Below are 17,769 nucleotides of genomic sequence, written 5' to 3' on the forward strand. Positions count from 1 at the left end.
GCACCTCTGCAGGACTCTTCCCCAAGATGCACACCCTCAACCTCATCATGACGGAACATCAGGGAAGCTCACGTTGAGGGGCATTCCCACAGAATTCCTGTCCTCTACGCCTCACAAGAGTTGAGATCAAGAAAGACAAGGAAAGACAGACACTGACAGCTGAAATCACCATGAGACCCCAGGTTGGACCCTGGAGCAGAAAATGACATTTCACGGAGAGGCGGGTGACATCCACATAGGCTGTAGTTCAGTAGCTGTGCGCACTGTGCATTTCCTAGTTTCATTTCTTCTGTTAATAGTTCTGTAAGATGTTACATTAGTGGAAGCAGGGTGGAAGGTATTACAGGAACTCCTCTTTCTGTAACCCTCTTCAAGGTTAAAATTATTTAGAAATTACAAGTATAGGAGCTCCTGGCTGGCTCGGTTGGTGGAGCGTGTGACTCTTGATCTCAGGGTCATAAATTCAAGCCCCCTATTGGGTGTAGAGATTACTTAAAAAAAATCTTAAAATAATTTTTTTTAGGTTTAAAAGTTAATGAGTGACAGTTAAGTAGGCCTTTTTCTGTAATCCCCTCTGGAAATGGAGCGCCGTCTTCCAGGCAGCTAAGATGACCTTCACTAACAACGACAATGGTAGCTAAGTCAGCCTCTCAGCAGCGTTTGACGTGACTGGTTCCTCTTTCCTGGAACTCATTTCCCAGCTTGGTTTCCGCGATGCCATGTTGGCGGACTCTCCCTTACCTTTCTTTTTTAGTCTCCATTCTTGGCTCATCATTCTCCACATGAGGTTGAAGTTCATCAGGGTTCCAACCTGAGGCCTTGTGTCTTCTCTCTGTACCCCTGCTATCCAGTATGGTAGCTACTAGCCACACTCTAAATTCAAATTAGTTACAAATAAATAAAACTTAAAATTCAGTTCCTCGGTTGCTGTAGCCACATTGCAAAGTGCTTAATGGCTACCTGTGGTGTTGGTGGCCACCGTGCTGGACAGCACAGATGAAGGGCAGTTCTGTCACTGCAGAAAGTCTTGTTGGACACAGGTCTACAGGGCAGTGCCTGGCGCTTCACACGGTGTCTGGTCACCCCACCCCCAGTGATGCCAACATCGGTCAGTTGGCAGGTAGTGTCAGCTCAGTATCATGAAGTCCCCATCAGCCTTCCACCTGATAGTTTTATTATTAATCTTTGCCTGCAACGTTTGTTTCATTCCTTTTTTGTAAAAACAGGAATCATTCATGTAATCGTTCCGTATGGATATCTTTCTGTATTGGTGCATTTTTTTAGATCTGAGCTCATCTTTAATAGCTACATAATATTCTCTTGAATGTATACATGCTAAAGGACCTGATCTAATTGTGTTGGATAAGTTCTTAGGCATATAATATTTTTAATTATGTATCCTTTTGTTATGTTTCAGGTGAACAGAAGGCCCCACCTGCCGTCCAGACATTGAAAAACAAAAGCGTGCCCACGGAGTCCTTTGAAAACTGGAGAGAAGACCAGCATAGCCCATCCTATCAGCAAATAAACTGCATTGACAGTGTTATCAGGTGTGAGACACAAGTTTTGAGAACATGTCTGTTTTTCCAAAAGCACACATCGCCATTGTAAGCACACACCTTACATCATTTTTAATATTGGTTGTCTTGATTTTTCACTCTAAGTCAATAGATATTTATGGAGTGCCTACTTACATATAGTTTATAATAAATTGAACATTTCAGGGGATGCAAAAAAATTAGAAGATGGATCCCTTCTTTGAAGGAGCCATGGTGAGTTTGAGAAGACAAGACCTTGATCATAAAAATTAAATGAGGCGGGCGCCTGGGTGGCTCAGTTGGTTAAGCGACTGCCTTCGGCTCAGGTCATGATCCTGGAGTCCCTGGATCGAGTCCCACATCGGGCTCCCTGCTCGGCAGGGAGCCTCCTTCTCCCTCTGACCCTCCCCCCTCTCATGTGCTCTCTGTCTCTCTCATTCTCTCTGTCTCAGATAAATAAATAAAATCTAAAAAAAAAAAAAAATTAAATGAGGCAAGATTTGGAGATCAACTCAAGGTCACAGTAAAAGAGATATGACAGGCCAGTGATTGAGGCTGGGATGGTCAGGGAAGACCTCATCAAAGAAGAGAGTACAAAGTACCCACACAGAAATGGGAAGTGGCAGAGTTAGGGGACAGGCGGGCATGCATGACCTAATTCTGTTGTTGCAGATACTTGAAGAGTTACAACATTCCAGCTTTGAAGAGAAAGTGCATATCCTGTACCAATACAACCTCTTCATCCTCAGAAGAAGACAGACAGAACCACAAGGCAAATGATGCCGAAGCCTTGCACGGTAACACAGATGCCCTCCTAGCTAGACAGACGACGATTACAAAGCCATCCCTTTCTGTTTCTAAGTTTTTGTCTTTACTTATTTTGTTAATCACAAACAAGCCTAGTTTCATGTTGCTCCTTTATGGCCAGTAGGTTTTAGCCCATCAGTTATAAACATCTGCAAATTGAGTCTTTAACATACGTTTCCCGTGGGGATTTTTCTTTTCATTGTCAATTTCTCTTGTGCCCCCAGCTGTGTCTCAGAGCCCAGCCGGAGCTAACCTGGAGATGCCGACTGCCGGGCGGGCCGCACACGTTGCAGGAGGCGCTCCGCGGACACTGGCCCCCGAGGCGCTGAGCCTGGGCTCCCGTGTGAGCAGCGACAGCAGCACCATCGGTCATGCCCCACCCCCAGAGTCAGGTGCCACGTTTACCTTCTGCTCTCCAGCGCACTCGGTGTGAAACACACTACCGTGAGAGAACAAAAGCCCTTAACACCAGTTACTTAGGAATGACTTCTTAAATTATAATTATGTTTTCCTTTCTTTGACTCAGTTAAAGTACTTTTGGAAATATCATCATGTTTGTATTGGTTACATAGTTGGGACTGTATTTCTAAGTCATTGTCACTTGTTGTCACATCAGCTGATGTGTGGGAAGCACTTAGAAACAGTACCTGATAACATAGTAATAAGTCCTCAGTTAGTGTTAACTATCACTGTTGAAGTTTCCTGTGGGGCTGCATTAGGTCACTTTGTTGCTGCCCTTGAAAGAAGGTGTCCTTGTCAAACTTTGACTGTGGTTGTGACTAGATTGACCATATATACGTCCAGATTTTTGTATTGGCCTGATGACAATGAGGAGAGTGTGTTTAAAACTCTCTTCCTTTTAACAACATAATGACTTGGTAAATTATTCTGATGTCTTCTTTTTGTTCCTTTTTACTGCCTCCTGTCCTTTGACTTTGTTGTTGTAACAATTTGGTGGATGAAGAACTGGCGACCAAGGCGTTAAATCAGGTTTTCGGTTCTCTCTCATTTCTCTTTGCTAGTCTTCAGTGGCAGATTCGTAAACGTGTTGAGCTATTACTCTGTGCCGCCGTCTGTCCTGAGTCCTTCATGAGAATTAACTCACTTGATCCTCACACTGACCCTTGGAGATGGAGAGTATAGTATTGACAGGTGGGCTGGGCGTCAGTGAGAAGACACAAGAGTCACAGCTGTTGTGAGATTAGATTATGTTTCTAATGAACTGAAAATAGTTCTATCGGCGCTGAGCTAGCCCCTCAGGAAGGGGCAGATGCACATTTTTTAGTGTCCCTTTCTTAACACTTTCGATTCCCATGTGGACACACAGCTGCCAGTGCCAGCCCGCACACGGTGGGTCTCACCCAGTGGCGAAAGAAGTTTTGGTTATGCCTCTCAACTTCTCGTGCTCTGGTGTATATTACCATTTTGAAAGAACTCATACTGCAGTCTCTAAGCTTTCCTTTAAGGGAATATTTACTGATCATTGTTTCTCCTGATCTTAAACCAGTCTCAGCATCTGCGGGGCCCATCTTTATTCCAAGGACAGGAAACAGAATCAGGGGATCTGTAGAGTATCCATATATCTTGTACTGTCTGGAAAGCCTGTATTCCTGCAGCTTACACCGTGACTCTACTAATGAGTGGGGTCTGAGGACTGTGACCACAAACGCATTTCCCTGCCAGTCATGATCTCCATTATGTATACGGAGCAGTTAAGGCACAAACAGGTTAAGTCCCTTAACTTGCCCAAAGTCACATAGCAGATGAGTGGCAGACTAGGGAATCATAAGTAGTCTCCGGAAACCATTCCATTAACACATGTTTTTGAATCTGCAGTAGGGTCAAGTTGGAGTGTAAAATAAAGCCAAGAGATAAATTAAAATGTAATTTTAAGAAACACACAAATAAACCTGGGGCATCTGGGTGGTTCAGTCAGTTAAGCATCTGACTCTTGGTTTCAGCTCAGGTCATGATCTCAGGGGGTGGGTCGTGGGATCAAGCTCTGTGCTGGGTGTGGAGCTTGCTTGGGATTTTCTCTCCCTCCTCTCTCTCCATCCCTCTGCCCCCACTCACACATGCACACTCTCTCTGTCTAAGAAAAAATAATAAACACACAAATAATCCAAAAGAAGGGCAGAAAAGGAGGAAGAGGGCAACAGCCATCACCACCGGAGGGAATATGTCATATTAATAATAATCACTCTAAACCCAACTATATCTACTCCCATTAAAAGGCAGAAATTGTCAGAACAGATAAAAAAAAAAAAAAAAATCAAGACCCAGCCGTATACTGTCTGGGAAGTATAGTTTAAATATAAATCCAGGGCGCCTGGGTGGCTCAGTCGTTAAGCGTCTGCCTTCGGCTCAGGTCATGATCCCAGAGTCCTGGGATCGAGTCCCACATCGGGCTCCCTGCTCGGCGGGAAGCCTGCTTCTCCCTCTCCCACTCCCCCTGCTTGTGTTCCCTCTCTCACTGTGTCTCTCTCTGTCAAATAAATAAATAAAATCTTTAAAAAAATAAAAATAAATAAATAAATATAAATCCACAAATGGATTGAGAACAAATGGGGAAAGAGACACAATGCAAACGAGAAGCATAAGAAGGCTGGTGATCCAGTATGGTTCAGACTTCAAGACAGGGTCTTCCCAGAGACGCTTCACGGTGCCAAACAGTTCATCAGGGAGACACGGCAATCAGAATACATTGTGCATATTTGCTACTAACAGAGCTTTCAAGATAGGAGGTAAAAATGGAAAGAGTTAAAGAGAGAAATAGACTTTCTATAACCATAGTTGAAGAATATAACACCCCTTCTGTTCTGTGCAGTTGATAAAACATCTAGACCGTTAAATAAAATTAAAAAAAAAAATCTAGACCGAAAATGAGTAAAGCAGATAATCTGAACAATGCTATCAACCACGTTGACCTAGTTGACCTTCAGGGAACACAGCACTTAATACCTGCACAATACGCATTCTCAAGCGTACACGATACGTTCGTTGAGTTATAAAATACATTGGGCTGTCATATGTCTCAAATTTAAAATAATTCAATTAGGAATCAGTGAAGGCATCTGGGGTTAGAGTTTTCCTAGCTAAGTGTTTAACTGCAGATTCAGTTTCTGTCATAGACACAGGGCTGTTGAGGTTTTCTACTTGTTGAGTGAACTTTGTTAGTTTGTGTCTTTCAAAGAATTGGTGTATTTTGTCTACGTTGTCAGGTTTATTGGAATATAAGTGTTCATAATGTTCCTTTATTCTTCTTTTGACACCTGTATGATCTCTAATGATGCTCCTCTGTCATTTCTGAGGTTGGCACCTTCTGTCTTTCTTTTCTTTTTCCCCTGATCAGTCTGGCTAGAGTTTGATCAATTTGATTGGTCTTCTCAAAGAACCAGCTTACAATTGCACTGGCTTTGTTCGTTGTTTTCCTGTTCCCTACGTCGCGGACTTCTGCTCTGGTCTTTGTTATTTCCTTTCTTCTGCTTGCTTTGGTTTTATCTTGCTCTTCTCTTTCCAGGTTCTCAATGTGGAAGGTGAAATAATCGATTTCAGACATTTTTCTTTCCTACCGGATTTTAGTACAAATGTTCTTTTTACCCTTTGCTGCATTCCATGCATTTGGTGGATTGTGTCATTTTCATCATGTTCTAATACTGACGACTACCCCCCAGCTGTCTCATTTGAAATCACTCATCATCATGTGTCTGTTATCGTACATTACTTCAGCACCAGAGATTTGGGGGTTTTCCACGGCTCTGTTACTGATTTCTAATTTAATCCCATTGTGGTCAGAGAAAATACAGAACCTGAATTCTTTTATATTTGTCGAGCCTTGTTTTATGGTCTGTGATATGGTCTCTCTGGATGACTGTTCTGTGTGCACTGGGAAGAATGTTTATTCTGCTGCTGTTGGGTTGAATGTTCTGTGTAAACCAAGTCAGGGTAGTTGTTACTGTTGTTCAGATCCTGTCTGTCCTTACTAGGTTTCTCAGTACTTGTTCTGCTTCAGGAGGAGAACGGAAATCTCTGACCATAATTATGGATTTGTCTGTTTCTTCTAGCGATGCTACTGGTTTTTGTTTCATGCATTTTGAAAGCACTCTTGTACATAAATGTTTAGAAGTGTCATGTCTTCTTGATGAACTGGACTTTTTTGTCTTGTGAAATGACCTTCTTTATCCCTTGTACATTCTCTGCTGTAAAATACACTTTGTCAGGGTGCTGGGGGAGCTCAGTCAGTTAAGCGTCTGCCTTTGGCTCAGGTCATGATCTCGGGGTCCTGGGATCGAGCCCCACATCAGGGTCCCTGCTCCTCAGGGAGTCTGCTTCTTCCTCTCCCTCTGCCTCTCCCCTCAGCTCATGCTCTCTCTCTGTCAAATGAATAAATAAAATCTTTTTAAAAAATAAAAAATAAAATACACTTTGTCTTGTATTAATGTATTCACTGCAGCATTTTTTTATTAGTATTAGCCATGTTGTATCTTTTCCACCTTTTTACTTTTAACCTGGGTATGTTAATATTTAGAGTGGGCTTTATTTTAGTGGTTGCTTTGGGGCTCATGGTATACACATTCAATTGTTCACAGCCCATCTTCTGGAAATATTATACCACTTCATGTATAGTGTAAAAACCCAACAATAGGGTACTTTTGCTTCCCCCTTCTGGCCTTTGTTGGCTTATGTTTTCCTTCTACATATGTCGTAAATCTCATCCTATGCTGCTGTTGTTCTCATGTAGGTGGTGGTTATCTCTTCACCTGTTTACCCACGTAGTTACCTCTTCCACTGCTTTTGTTCTGTTTTGTCGATTCATCTAGGATCATTCTCCTTCTCCCTGCATGAGTTCCTTGACTAGTTCTTTTCCCATGGGTCTAGTGGTGGTGAAGCCTTTCTGGTTTCGTGTGTCTGAAAATGTCTCTGTTGTCCCTTCCTGTTGTAAGGGTATTCTGCAGAGCATAGAATTCTGGTTGGCAATTTCATCGTTCAGTACTTTAAAGATGTTGCTCCACCGTCTTCTCAAGGCACTGTTTCCGACAAGGAATCTGCTGCTATCTTTGGTTTGTTTCCAGCACAGCTTCTCTCTGGCTGCTTGTAAGATGTTCTATCTCTCTCTCTCTTTTTTTTTTTTTAATATTTTATTTATTTGAGAGAGAGAGAATGAGAGAGAGAGAGCACATGAGAAGGGGGAGGGTCAGAGGGAGAAGCAGACTCCCCACCGAGCAGGGAGCCTGATGCGGGACTCAATCCAGGGACTCCAGGATCATGACCTGAGCCAAAGGCAGTCGCTTAACCAACTGAGCCACCCAGGCGCCCCTCCTTTTTTTTTTTTTTTTAAAGATTTTATTTATTTATTTGCCAGAGAGAGAGAGAGTGCAAGTGCACAAGCAGGGGAAGCAGCAGGCAGAGGGAGAAGCAGGCTCCCCACCAAGGAGGGAACCTGATGTGGGGCTCGATCCCAGGACCCTGGGACCATGACCTGAACCGAAGGCAGATGCTTAACCCACTGAGCCACCCAGATGTTCTCTTTATCACTGATTTCCATGGTTTGAGTATGTTATGCCAAGATGCTCTGTCCTTGTGGTTCATCGAGCTTCTTGGATTTGTAGGTTTACAGTTTCCATCAAATTGAAAGTCTTCCCTCCCCTGTTTTTTCCAGTACTGCTTCTCTCTCCTCTTTTCCTGGGACTCCAGTTACATGCGTATAGGCCGCTTGCAGTTGTCCCATAATCCACTGATGCTGGGTTCAGTTTTCCAGTCTTTTTTTATTTTCCCTCTAAGTTTGATTTTGGATAGGCTCCTGAGGCGTCTTCAAGTTCACGAATCTTTTCTAATGCGATACCTGTCACTTGTATTCCATTCAGTGTATTTCTTATCTCACGTATGGTAGTTTTCATTTCGAGAAGTCCTGTTCAGGTCTTTCTTTTGTTACATCTTCCATGTCTCTAACATGTTTGATCTTCCCTCTAGCAGTATGGAGTGCAGTATAGTAGCTATTAATGTCCCCGTCTCTGATTCGGACATCTCTGCTAGTCCCGAGCTGGTTGACTGACTTTTCTCCATCTTATGGGTTGTATTTTCCTTGCTTGTTTGCATGTCTGGCAGTTTTGGATTGGATGCCAGATATTGTGAATGGGTGCTAGTGAGTATCCATTCCCATAAATATAGACGAGCTTAATACTGGGACCCAGCTAAGTTACTTGGAAATAATTCGATCCTTTTCAGATTCATTTGGCAGAACTAGAGCGGTGTGTAGTCTATGGCTAATTACTGTCTGCTACTGAGGCAAGGTCCTTCTGAGTACTGTACCCAGTACCCCGAGAGTTAGGAGATTTTCTAGTCTGGCTGACAGGAGCACATGCTCTTCTCCGCATAGTGTGAGTTTCAGTGATTGTTTCTTCTCTTCCTCCTCCTGTGAGTGCACTGGTGAATACTCCAGGGGGTTCTCTTTGGCTCTGTGGAGCCCACTCTCTGCAGCTCTCCTCCCCAGTACTCTTCCCTGAAAACTCTAGCCACCGACCAGACTCTTCAGCTCTGCCTCTTCAGCTGGGGGGGTTCACAGGCTCCAGCTGGTTTCCCCACCCTGCACCTCAGAAACTCTCAAGGCAGTAGGCTGGGGCAGCCCCAGGGCTCACCTCGTTTGTTTTCCCTCCCTCAGGGGTCACTCTTTTGTTCACTGATGTTCGGTGTTTTGGAGCTTATTGGTTCATATGTTTTGTCCATTTTCTTAGTTGGTTCAGGCAGGAGGGTAAATCCAGTCCCTGTTACTCCATCTTGGCTGTGCTGTGTTGATTTAAACGAATTAGAGTCCACTTCTGGAAGTGGAGTGGGGCACACAAACCCACACTGCCTGGAGACTGCACAGAGGGGAGAGGTGGAAGGGATGTTGTGGGGAAGCCCACCACTGTGTCCACCATGAAATCTCTTGTACTTGGGAGAAGTAATGTTTAGAAGCAACTAAAAGTCTGTCTACTGGTGTTTACTTTAATAAATTGTGGTATACACATGAAATGGAAGCCCTATGATACAGAAAAAGTGTAAGACAGCTGCCATTGTACTGGTAGAAGGGACACCATTAAGTGAAGAAAACACACTATAGATAGTGTACATATTACATGCCTCTGAGGTAAAAATCTATATTCATGCTTCTTTATAGGTGCATAAACTGAACTGATAAGAAAATGAAAGAAATGGTTTTCTGTGAGGAAAATCAAGAACTAGGCACATAGTAGACAGGAGTGGGAAGGATTTACTGACTGCCTTTTCAAGGCTTTTTGATTTTTGAACCCCATGAATATATTACAGATTTGTAAAATTAATTCAAAGATAAAAAACATGTGGAGTAATCTAAGAAGATAAAATATTTACAATAAGATTTTAATAAATATGTATGTACACACTGAGTGTTACAACTCTGTACAATGTATATACAAGTGTACAAAGAGTATAAAGAAAGGCAGAAAAAGTAAAACCAATTTATTTGCTAGGTTGATGAAGTTTTATATTCCAGCTATTGTAATAATGGTTGTAAGAATTTATTGAAAAGCAATTAAATTAGTGAAAATAAATAAATGCAAATAATTGGTAGCAATTAAGATGAAATCTATCGAAGATCAACAAGGAAATAAGGACTTTGAATGACACACTGGACCAGGTGGACTTCACAGATATATTCAGAACATTCCATCCCAAAGCAACAGAATACACATTCTTCTTGAGTGCACATGGAGCATTCAGAATAGATCACATACTGGGTCACAAATCAGGTCTTCAACTGGTACCAAAAGATTGGGATCGTTTCCTGCAAGTTTTGGACCACAATGCTTTGAAACTGGAACTCAATCACAAGAGGAAATTTGGAAAGAATTCAAATACATGGAGGCTAAAGAGTATCCTACTGAAGCATGAATGGGTCAACCAGGAAATTAAAGAAGAATTCATGGAAACCAATGAAAATGAAAACACAACTGTTCAGAATCTTTGGGATGCAGCAAAGGTGGTCCTAAGAGGGAAGGTATATAGCAATACAAGCCTTTCTCAAGAAACAAGAAAGGTCTCAAATACACAACCTAACCCTACACCTAAAGGAGCTGGAGAAAGAACAGCAAATTAAGCCTCAACCCAGCAGGAGAAAAGAAATAATAAAGATTAGAGCAGAAATCAATGAAATAGAAACCAAGAGAACAGTAGAACAAATCAACAAAGCTAGGAGCTGGTTCTTGGAAAGAATAAGATCAATAAACCTCTAGTCAGACTTATCAAAAAGAAAAGAGAAGAAAGGACCCAAATAAATAAAATCACAAATGAAAGAGGAGAGATCACAACCAACACCAAAGAAATACAAACAATTATAAGAAAATATTACGAGCAACTATATGCCAACAAATTAGGCAATCTGGAAGAAATGGATGCCTTCCTAGAGATGTACAAACTACCAAAACAGAAACAAGAAGAAATAGAAAACCTGAACAGACCCATAACCAGCAAGGAAATTGAAACAGTAATCAAAATTCTCCCAACAAACAAGAGCTCAGGGCCAGATGGCTTCCCAGGGGAATTCTACCAAACATTTAAAGAAGAATTAATACCTATACTTCTGAAGCTGTTTCAAAAAATAGAAATGGAAGGAAAACTTCCAAACTCTTTCTGTGAGGCCAGCATTACCCTGATCCCAAAACCGGACAAAGACCCCACCAAAAAGGAGAATTACAGACCAATATCCCTGATGAACATGGATGCAAAAATTCTCACCAAAATACTAGCCAGTTGGATCCAACAGTATATTAAAAGGATTATTCACCACAACCAAGTGGGATTTATTCCTGGGCTGCAAGGGTGGTTCAGCATCCACAAATCAATCAACGTGATGCACTACATCAATAAAAGAAAGGACAAGAACCATAAGATCCTCTCCATTGATGCAGAAAAAGCGTTTGGCAAAGTACAGCATCCTTTCTTGATTAAAACTCTTCACAGTGTAAGGATAGAGGGAACATACCTCAATATCATAAAAGCCATATATGAAAAGCCCACAGCAAATATCATTCTTAATGGGGAAAAACTGAGAGCTTTTCCCCTAAGATCAGGAGCATGGCAGGGATGTCCACTATCACCACTGCTATTCAACATAGTACTAGAAGTCCTAGCCTCAGCAGTCAAGACACCAAAAAGAAATAAAAGGCATCAGAATCAGCAAAGAAGTCAAACTCACTCTTCTCAGATGACATGATACTCTATGTGGAAAACCCAAAAGACTCCACCCTAAAATTGCTAAAACTCATACAGGAATTCAGCAAAGAGGCAAGATATAAAATCAATGCATTTGTATTCAGAAATCAGTTGCATTTCTATACACTGAGACAGAAGAAAGAGAAATTAAGGAGTCAATCCCATTTACAATTGCACCCAAAACCATAAGAAGATACATAGAAATAAACCTCACTGAAGAGACAAAGGATCTATGCTCAGAATACTATAGAACACTCGGGAAAGAAATTGAGGAAGACATGAAGAAATGGAAAAACGTTCCATGCTCATGGATTGGAAGAACAAATATTGTTAAAATGTCTATGCTGCCTAGAGCAATCTGCACATTCAATGCAATCCCTATCAAAATACCATCAACTTTTTTCACAGAGCTGGAAGCAATTATCCTAAAATTATATGGAACCAAAAAAGACCCCGATTAGCCAAAGGAATGTTGAAAAAGAAAACCAAAACTGACGGCATCACAATTCTGGACTTCAGGCTCTATTACAAAGCTGTCATCATCAAGACAGTATGGAACAGGCACAAAAATAGACACATCGATCAATGGAACAGAGTAGAGAACCCAAAAATGGACCGTCAACTCTATGGTCAACTAATCTTCAACAAAGCAGGAAAGAATATCCAATGGAAAAAAGACAGCCTTTTCAACAAATGGTGTTGGGAAAACTGGACAGGCACATGCAGAAGAATGAAACTGGGCCATTTCCTTACACCATTCACAAAAAATAGACTCAAAATGGATGAAAGACCTAAATATGAGACAGGAATCCATCAGAATCCTAGAGGAGAACACAGGCAGCAGCCTCTTCGACCTCGACCACAGCAACTTCTTGCTAGACACATCTCCAAAGGGAAACAAAGGCAAAAATGAACTAATGGGACTTCATCAGGATAAAAGCTTTTGCACAGTGAAGGAAACAAAACCCAAAGACAGCTGACAGAATGGGAGAAGATATTTGCAAATGACATATCAGATAAAGGGCTTATCAAACTCGGGCACCTGGGTGGCTCAGTTGGTTAAGCAACTGCCTTTGGCTCAGGTCATGATCCCGGAGTCCCGGGATCGAGTCGCATATCGGGGCTTCCTGCTCGGTGGGGAGTCTGCTTCTCCCTCTGACCCTACCCCCTCTTGTGCTCTCTCAAATAAATAAAATCTTTAAAAAAAAAAAAAAAAGAACTTCTCAAACTCAATACCCAAAGAACAAATAATCCAATCAAGAAATGGGCAGAAGATATGAATAGACATTTCTCCAAAGAAGACATCCAAATGGCCAACAGACACATGAAAAAGTGCTCTACATCACTTGGCATCAAGGAAATACAAATCAAAACCACAAAGCGATACCACTTCACACCAGTCAGAATGGCTAAAATGAACAAGTTAGGAAAGGACAGATGTTGGTGAGGATGTGGAGAAAGGGGAACCCTCTTACACTATTGGTGGAAATGCAGGCTGGTGCAGCCACTCTGGAAGACAGTATGGAAGCTCCACAAAAAGTTGAAAATGAGCTACCCTATGACCCAGCAATTGCAGTACTGGGTATTTACCCCAAAGATACAAATGTAGTGATCCGAAGGGGTACCTGCACCCCAATGTTTATAACAGCAGTGTCCACAATAGCCAAACTATGGAAGGAATCCAGATGTCCATCGACAGATAAATGGGTAAAGAAGATGTGGTATATATATATATAATGGATTATTACTCAGCCATCAAAAAAATAAAAACTTGCCATTTGCAACGACGTGGATGGAACTAGAGGTTATTATGCTAAGTGAAATAAGTCAATCAGAGAAAGACAATTATCATATGATCTCACTGATATGTGGAATTTAAGAAACAGAACAGAGGATCATAGGGGAAGAGAGGAAAAAATAAAGCAAGACTGAAATCAGAGAGGGAGACAAACCATAGGAGACTCTTAATCATAGGAAACAAACTGAGGGTTGCTGAAGGGGAAGGGGGTGGGGGGTGGGGGTAACTGGGTGATGGACATTAAGGAGGGCATGTGATGTAATGAGCACTGGGTATTATAAAAGTCTGGTGAATCACAGACCTGTACCTCTGAAACCAATAATACATTATATGTTAATAAAAAGATAAAATCTGTCTCCTTACCTCAGCAGAAGTGATTCCAGCAGAGGATGCTGCCCCAGCGTGTGAGCCCTGGACCCCAGGCACACACCCAGCTCCACTAACCTCAGAAGAATTTAAACACATAGGGCTCACGAAGGCTGTTCTGTCAGCTCACACCCAGAAGGAGGAACAGAATTATGTTGATAAATTCCGGAAAAAGATCCTCTCATCACCCTACAGATCCTGTCTTCAGCAAGAAAGCAGAAACAAAGCTAAACATTTGTGTGTTCAAGGTACTTATATTTTAAAAACTGTTTCATTTATCAATTTTATAAATATGTGTAAGTAAGTACTAGGAGGTATGGAGTAAGGAATAGGGGTTTTGCTTCTAAGAAACTGAGAGATGCTGACAGAATAAATTCATACCAACTTTGTTATCTGGGATCTTTCTTAGATCCTGGATCTGAGAAGCTGATTTTATAAGCAAGTGATTGAGAGATACTGAAATAAGTTTATTTTACAACAACAGCTTTTATCCAGGATCTTGCTCATGTTTTCAGTGTAAGTAGGAGTGGACATGGTTACTATTGATAAGTGTCTATTCCTTCCTAATCTACTTATAATTACCTGCAAGTGGCATTCCTGTCTTCCTTTTTGGTTCCAGTTTTCCATAATATGCCTCCCTCTCTATGCTTTCAGGAGACTCTGCTTCCAAGCAGGCCCAATCAGCTGGCTGCACAAAGGAGAAGCACAGGCGGAAGAAGCCGCGGGGACTGTGGAACAGCAGGGGCGCTCAGGACACCTTCTGTCCCCGCTTGGGAGGAGATGGCCAGTACAGGCAGCCCTGGGGCCCTTCCCTTGCCTCCTCTCCACAGGCCTCCAGCCTGTCCTTCCCGGCTGCCCTGATGGTTCCCAGCCTGGCTCCTTACCTCATCCTGCCCCGCCCCGCCCCGGCCCTGCCCTCTGTGGGAAGAGAGCACGCAGCGTCCCTGACCACACTTGACCAGCTGCCTAAGCCCCCTTTATGGAACGACTTGCAGTCTTTTCCTGCTCTCCCTTCTCCTTCCTTAGATACTGTGATGACCATTTTCCTGCCTGACCCCCCTGGCTGTCCCCTCTTGTCACCATCCTTCTGTCCGTATGCGTTCCTGGGAGCAGCGGGCTCTTCTGGAACACCGCCCTCAGTATCCGCGGTGACTCCACACCTGGAGCCGCCATCCTCTGTCTTCAGCCAGAGGTGGGCAGAGGGAAAACGGGAGACGCCATGTGGAGAGCACCCCTGCGTTAACTCAAGGAGCAGCTCACCACTACAGCTAAACTTACTGCAAGCAGACATGCTCAGATCCTGTGAATCTTCAGATCAAATGAGAAGGAATATTTGCCCGGAAGCTAAGTATGTAAGTGATCCCACCTCCAGCACGTGAGCGAGAACATAAATGTGGGTCCTCATTAAAATTAAGGTTCTTGCCCTGGGGCTCAACACTGAAGGCCTAGAGGGTAATCGGCACCTCAGCTGGGGTTGAGGCAGCTTTGTTTTCCAGAAATATGCACTCTATCTACCTGCCCTTACCCCTGCTCACATGCACACATGTTTAGTCTCTCTCTGAAATAAAGAAATAAAATTTAAAAAAATTGATATCCAGACATTAAACTTAACATATCTGTTGCCTGTAAAATATATTGTCTTACTTACAACTGGGGTTACGGTGTGGTAAGGCAGGAGTAAACCATACTGACAAGACCTGAATGGAGTGAGTGCGCTCTTGCAGGTACAGTTGAGGGATACCAGGTATGGACGGAGGGCAGGGAGGGAGCCACTTTCTGCTCATTACTGCTCAGTAAAGTAAGCAACTAGTTCCACACTTACGCACATCATTTTCAAAACCAAAAACTGCATGGTTATTTTCCTTTAACTTTTCATCTCTTTACCTAAAAATCATTCTCAGAGGTATGTGTCCAGTTAAACTTTGGTGAACAAGATGTTTCTCTATTTAGGTATAGGATTCAAGACAAGTGTGAATCTTTACGGTTTTTCTTCAGTCTTCCCTTCAAGGCATAATACCCTTTTTTGACAAATGTTCACAATCTGATGATCCAAAACAAGAGAATATGCTGAAATTTCAAAGCCTGATATTAGTGCACTTGCTAGAAATGTGCAAGGCAGTGTATCCCAGTGAGCAAAGCCGGGCTGTGGAACAAGACAGGAATGCAGACACTCTGGCCCTTGTTTGGCGTGTTAGCTGAACCAAATCAGTCAGCCTTCCTTCTTTGTTCCTCACTTGAAAAATGAAGAGATTAATCCTTGATGGCTTATTCTGAGGATTAAATGAAGTAATATTCCTATAATCCTTCCCATGCAATGTAAGCTCAGGATAGCTGGACCTCTGTTTTGTTCACTATTCCTAAGTTTTGGGAATAGTGCTTAGAACTTACAAAACGTTCAGTATATATTTTTGGAATGACAAAACAAAAAAACATACAACTGTATGGTGCCTGGTGTGTAGTAGGTGCTCAGAAACCAGCAGTATCTTTAATATTACATAGAAAGGAAATATTACATAGAAAGGTCAAAATCACATTCTTGGGGACAGGCTAAACTGTTTGACCTGTCCCTTATGTATGCACTTTATTCTGTTTAACATGTGAAGGTGAAGATCTGCCGGTTATTTTGTAATATGATGCTTGAGAGGTTACAATCTTTTCTTATGCCCTTACTTTCTGCAGTATGTCCCGGGCAATAGTGGGAAGAAGAGTTGTCGTGTTACTGCCAGTGAACTGTCCAGGGCATTACTATACGAGGAGTCGCCATCTGCAATGGGCTCTGCGGCGTCAGGTAGTGGATCAGAGTGATGAGTTCTTCCAGCTCTGTTGCCAGGAGCTCACTGTGTGCTGGTTTTGGTACTGATGTGGGAGTAAAGTCTTTTTTCTTTTTTTATAAACTTTATTGGGGTACATTTACCTACAGTAGAATTCACCAAATTTGGGTGTACAAAACAAGAATTCTGACAAATGTATACATTAGTGTAACCAGCACCACAATTACCATATAGAACATTTCCATCATCTGGAAGAGTTCTTCTGTGACCCTTTAGAATCAGTTTCTGCCCTGATGCTCCAGCTCCTGGCAACCACTGATTTGCTTTCTATCACTCTAGTTTTGATTTTTCTGTAATTTCGTATTAGTTGAATGGTCCAGTATGCAGTCTTTTGTATTAGGGTTCTTTCAGTTAACACAGTGCTGCTGAGATTCGTCCTTATTGGTATGTATCAGTCACTTGTTCCTTCTTATTATGGACCAGAATTAATTTGTATGGAGATCCATTCACCACTTGATGGTTTATTCAGTTGCTTCTAGTTTGGGGCTATTAAGAATAATGCTTAGCCTGGCTCCTGAACTTTGAGTCTGCGTCCTTTTGTGGACATACGTTTTCATTTCTATTCAGTAAATATCTAGGAATGAAATTGCTAGGTCATGTGTAAAGTGTATGGTTAACTTATTTTATTTTATTTTTATTATTAAAGTCTTGTTACATACAACGTTATATTAGTTTCCAGTGTTGTACAACATAGTGATTCAACAATTCTATCCGTTATGCAGTGCTCACCATGATAAGTGTAGTTACCGTCTCACCATACAACATTATTACAGTATTATTGACTATATTCCCTGTGCAGTAGTTTTCATCTTCATGACTTGTTTATGATTGGAAGTTTGTACCTCTTAATCCCCTCACCTATTTTGCTTATCCCCCAATCCCCTCCCCTCTGGCAACCACTAGTTCTTTGTATTTATGAATCTGTTTCTAGTTGGTTTGTTCTTTTGTTTTTTAGATTCCACATATAAGTGAAATCGTATGGTATTAGTGTTTCTCTGACTTATTTCTCTTTCTCTCTCTGACTTATTTCACTTCGCATAATACCCTCTAGGTTATCCATGTTGTCGCAAATGACAGGATCTCATTCTTTTTTTAAGGCTGAGTAAGATTCCAGTGTCTTTGTGTGCATGCGCACATGCATGCGCATCACATCTTTTTTTTTTTAAGGTTTTTATTTTAATTCCAGTATAGTTTTAATTAT

General features: G+C 41.9%; 1 protein-coding gene across 12 annotated transcripts in view; it reads left to right on the top strand.

Annotated features, from left to right (window-relative positions):
- The window catches only part of PER3 (period circadian regulator 3), a 55,508-nt gene that overhangs the window by 27,246 nt on the left and 10,493 nt on the right, over positions 1–17,769 (top strand). For 11 of the 12 annotated variants that reach the window (XM_081817424.1, XM_081817426.1, XM_081817419.1 and 8 more), the window contains 6 exons: positions 1,418–1,550; positions 2,211–2,335; positions 2,570–2,737; positions 13,740–13,985; positions 14,392–15,089; positions 16,417–16,525. In XM_081817424.1, coding sequence (XP_081673550.1) covers positions 1,418–1,550; positions 2,211–2,335; positions 2,570–2,737; positions 13,740–13,985; positions 14,392–15,089; positions 16,417–16,525 — 1,479 coding nt within the window. The remainder of the gene's footprint in view (positions 1–1,417; positions 1,551–2,210; positions 2,336–2,569; positions 2,738–13,739; positions 13,986–14,391; positions 15,090–16,416; positions 16,526–17,769) is intronic. The other variant, XM_081817422.1, reaches the window with a different exon arrangement.

This window comes from Leptonychotes weddellii, chromosome 4 (genome assembly GCF_054177405.1).
Source record: "Leptonychotes weddellii isolate Sample4059 chromosome 4, ASM5417740v2, whole genome shotgun sequence".
NCBI lineage: Eukaryota > Metazoa > Chordata > Mammalia > Carnivora > Phocidae > Leptonychotes > Leptonychotes weddellii.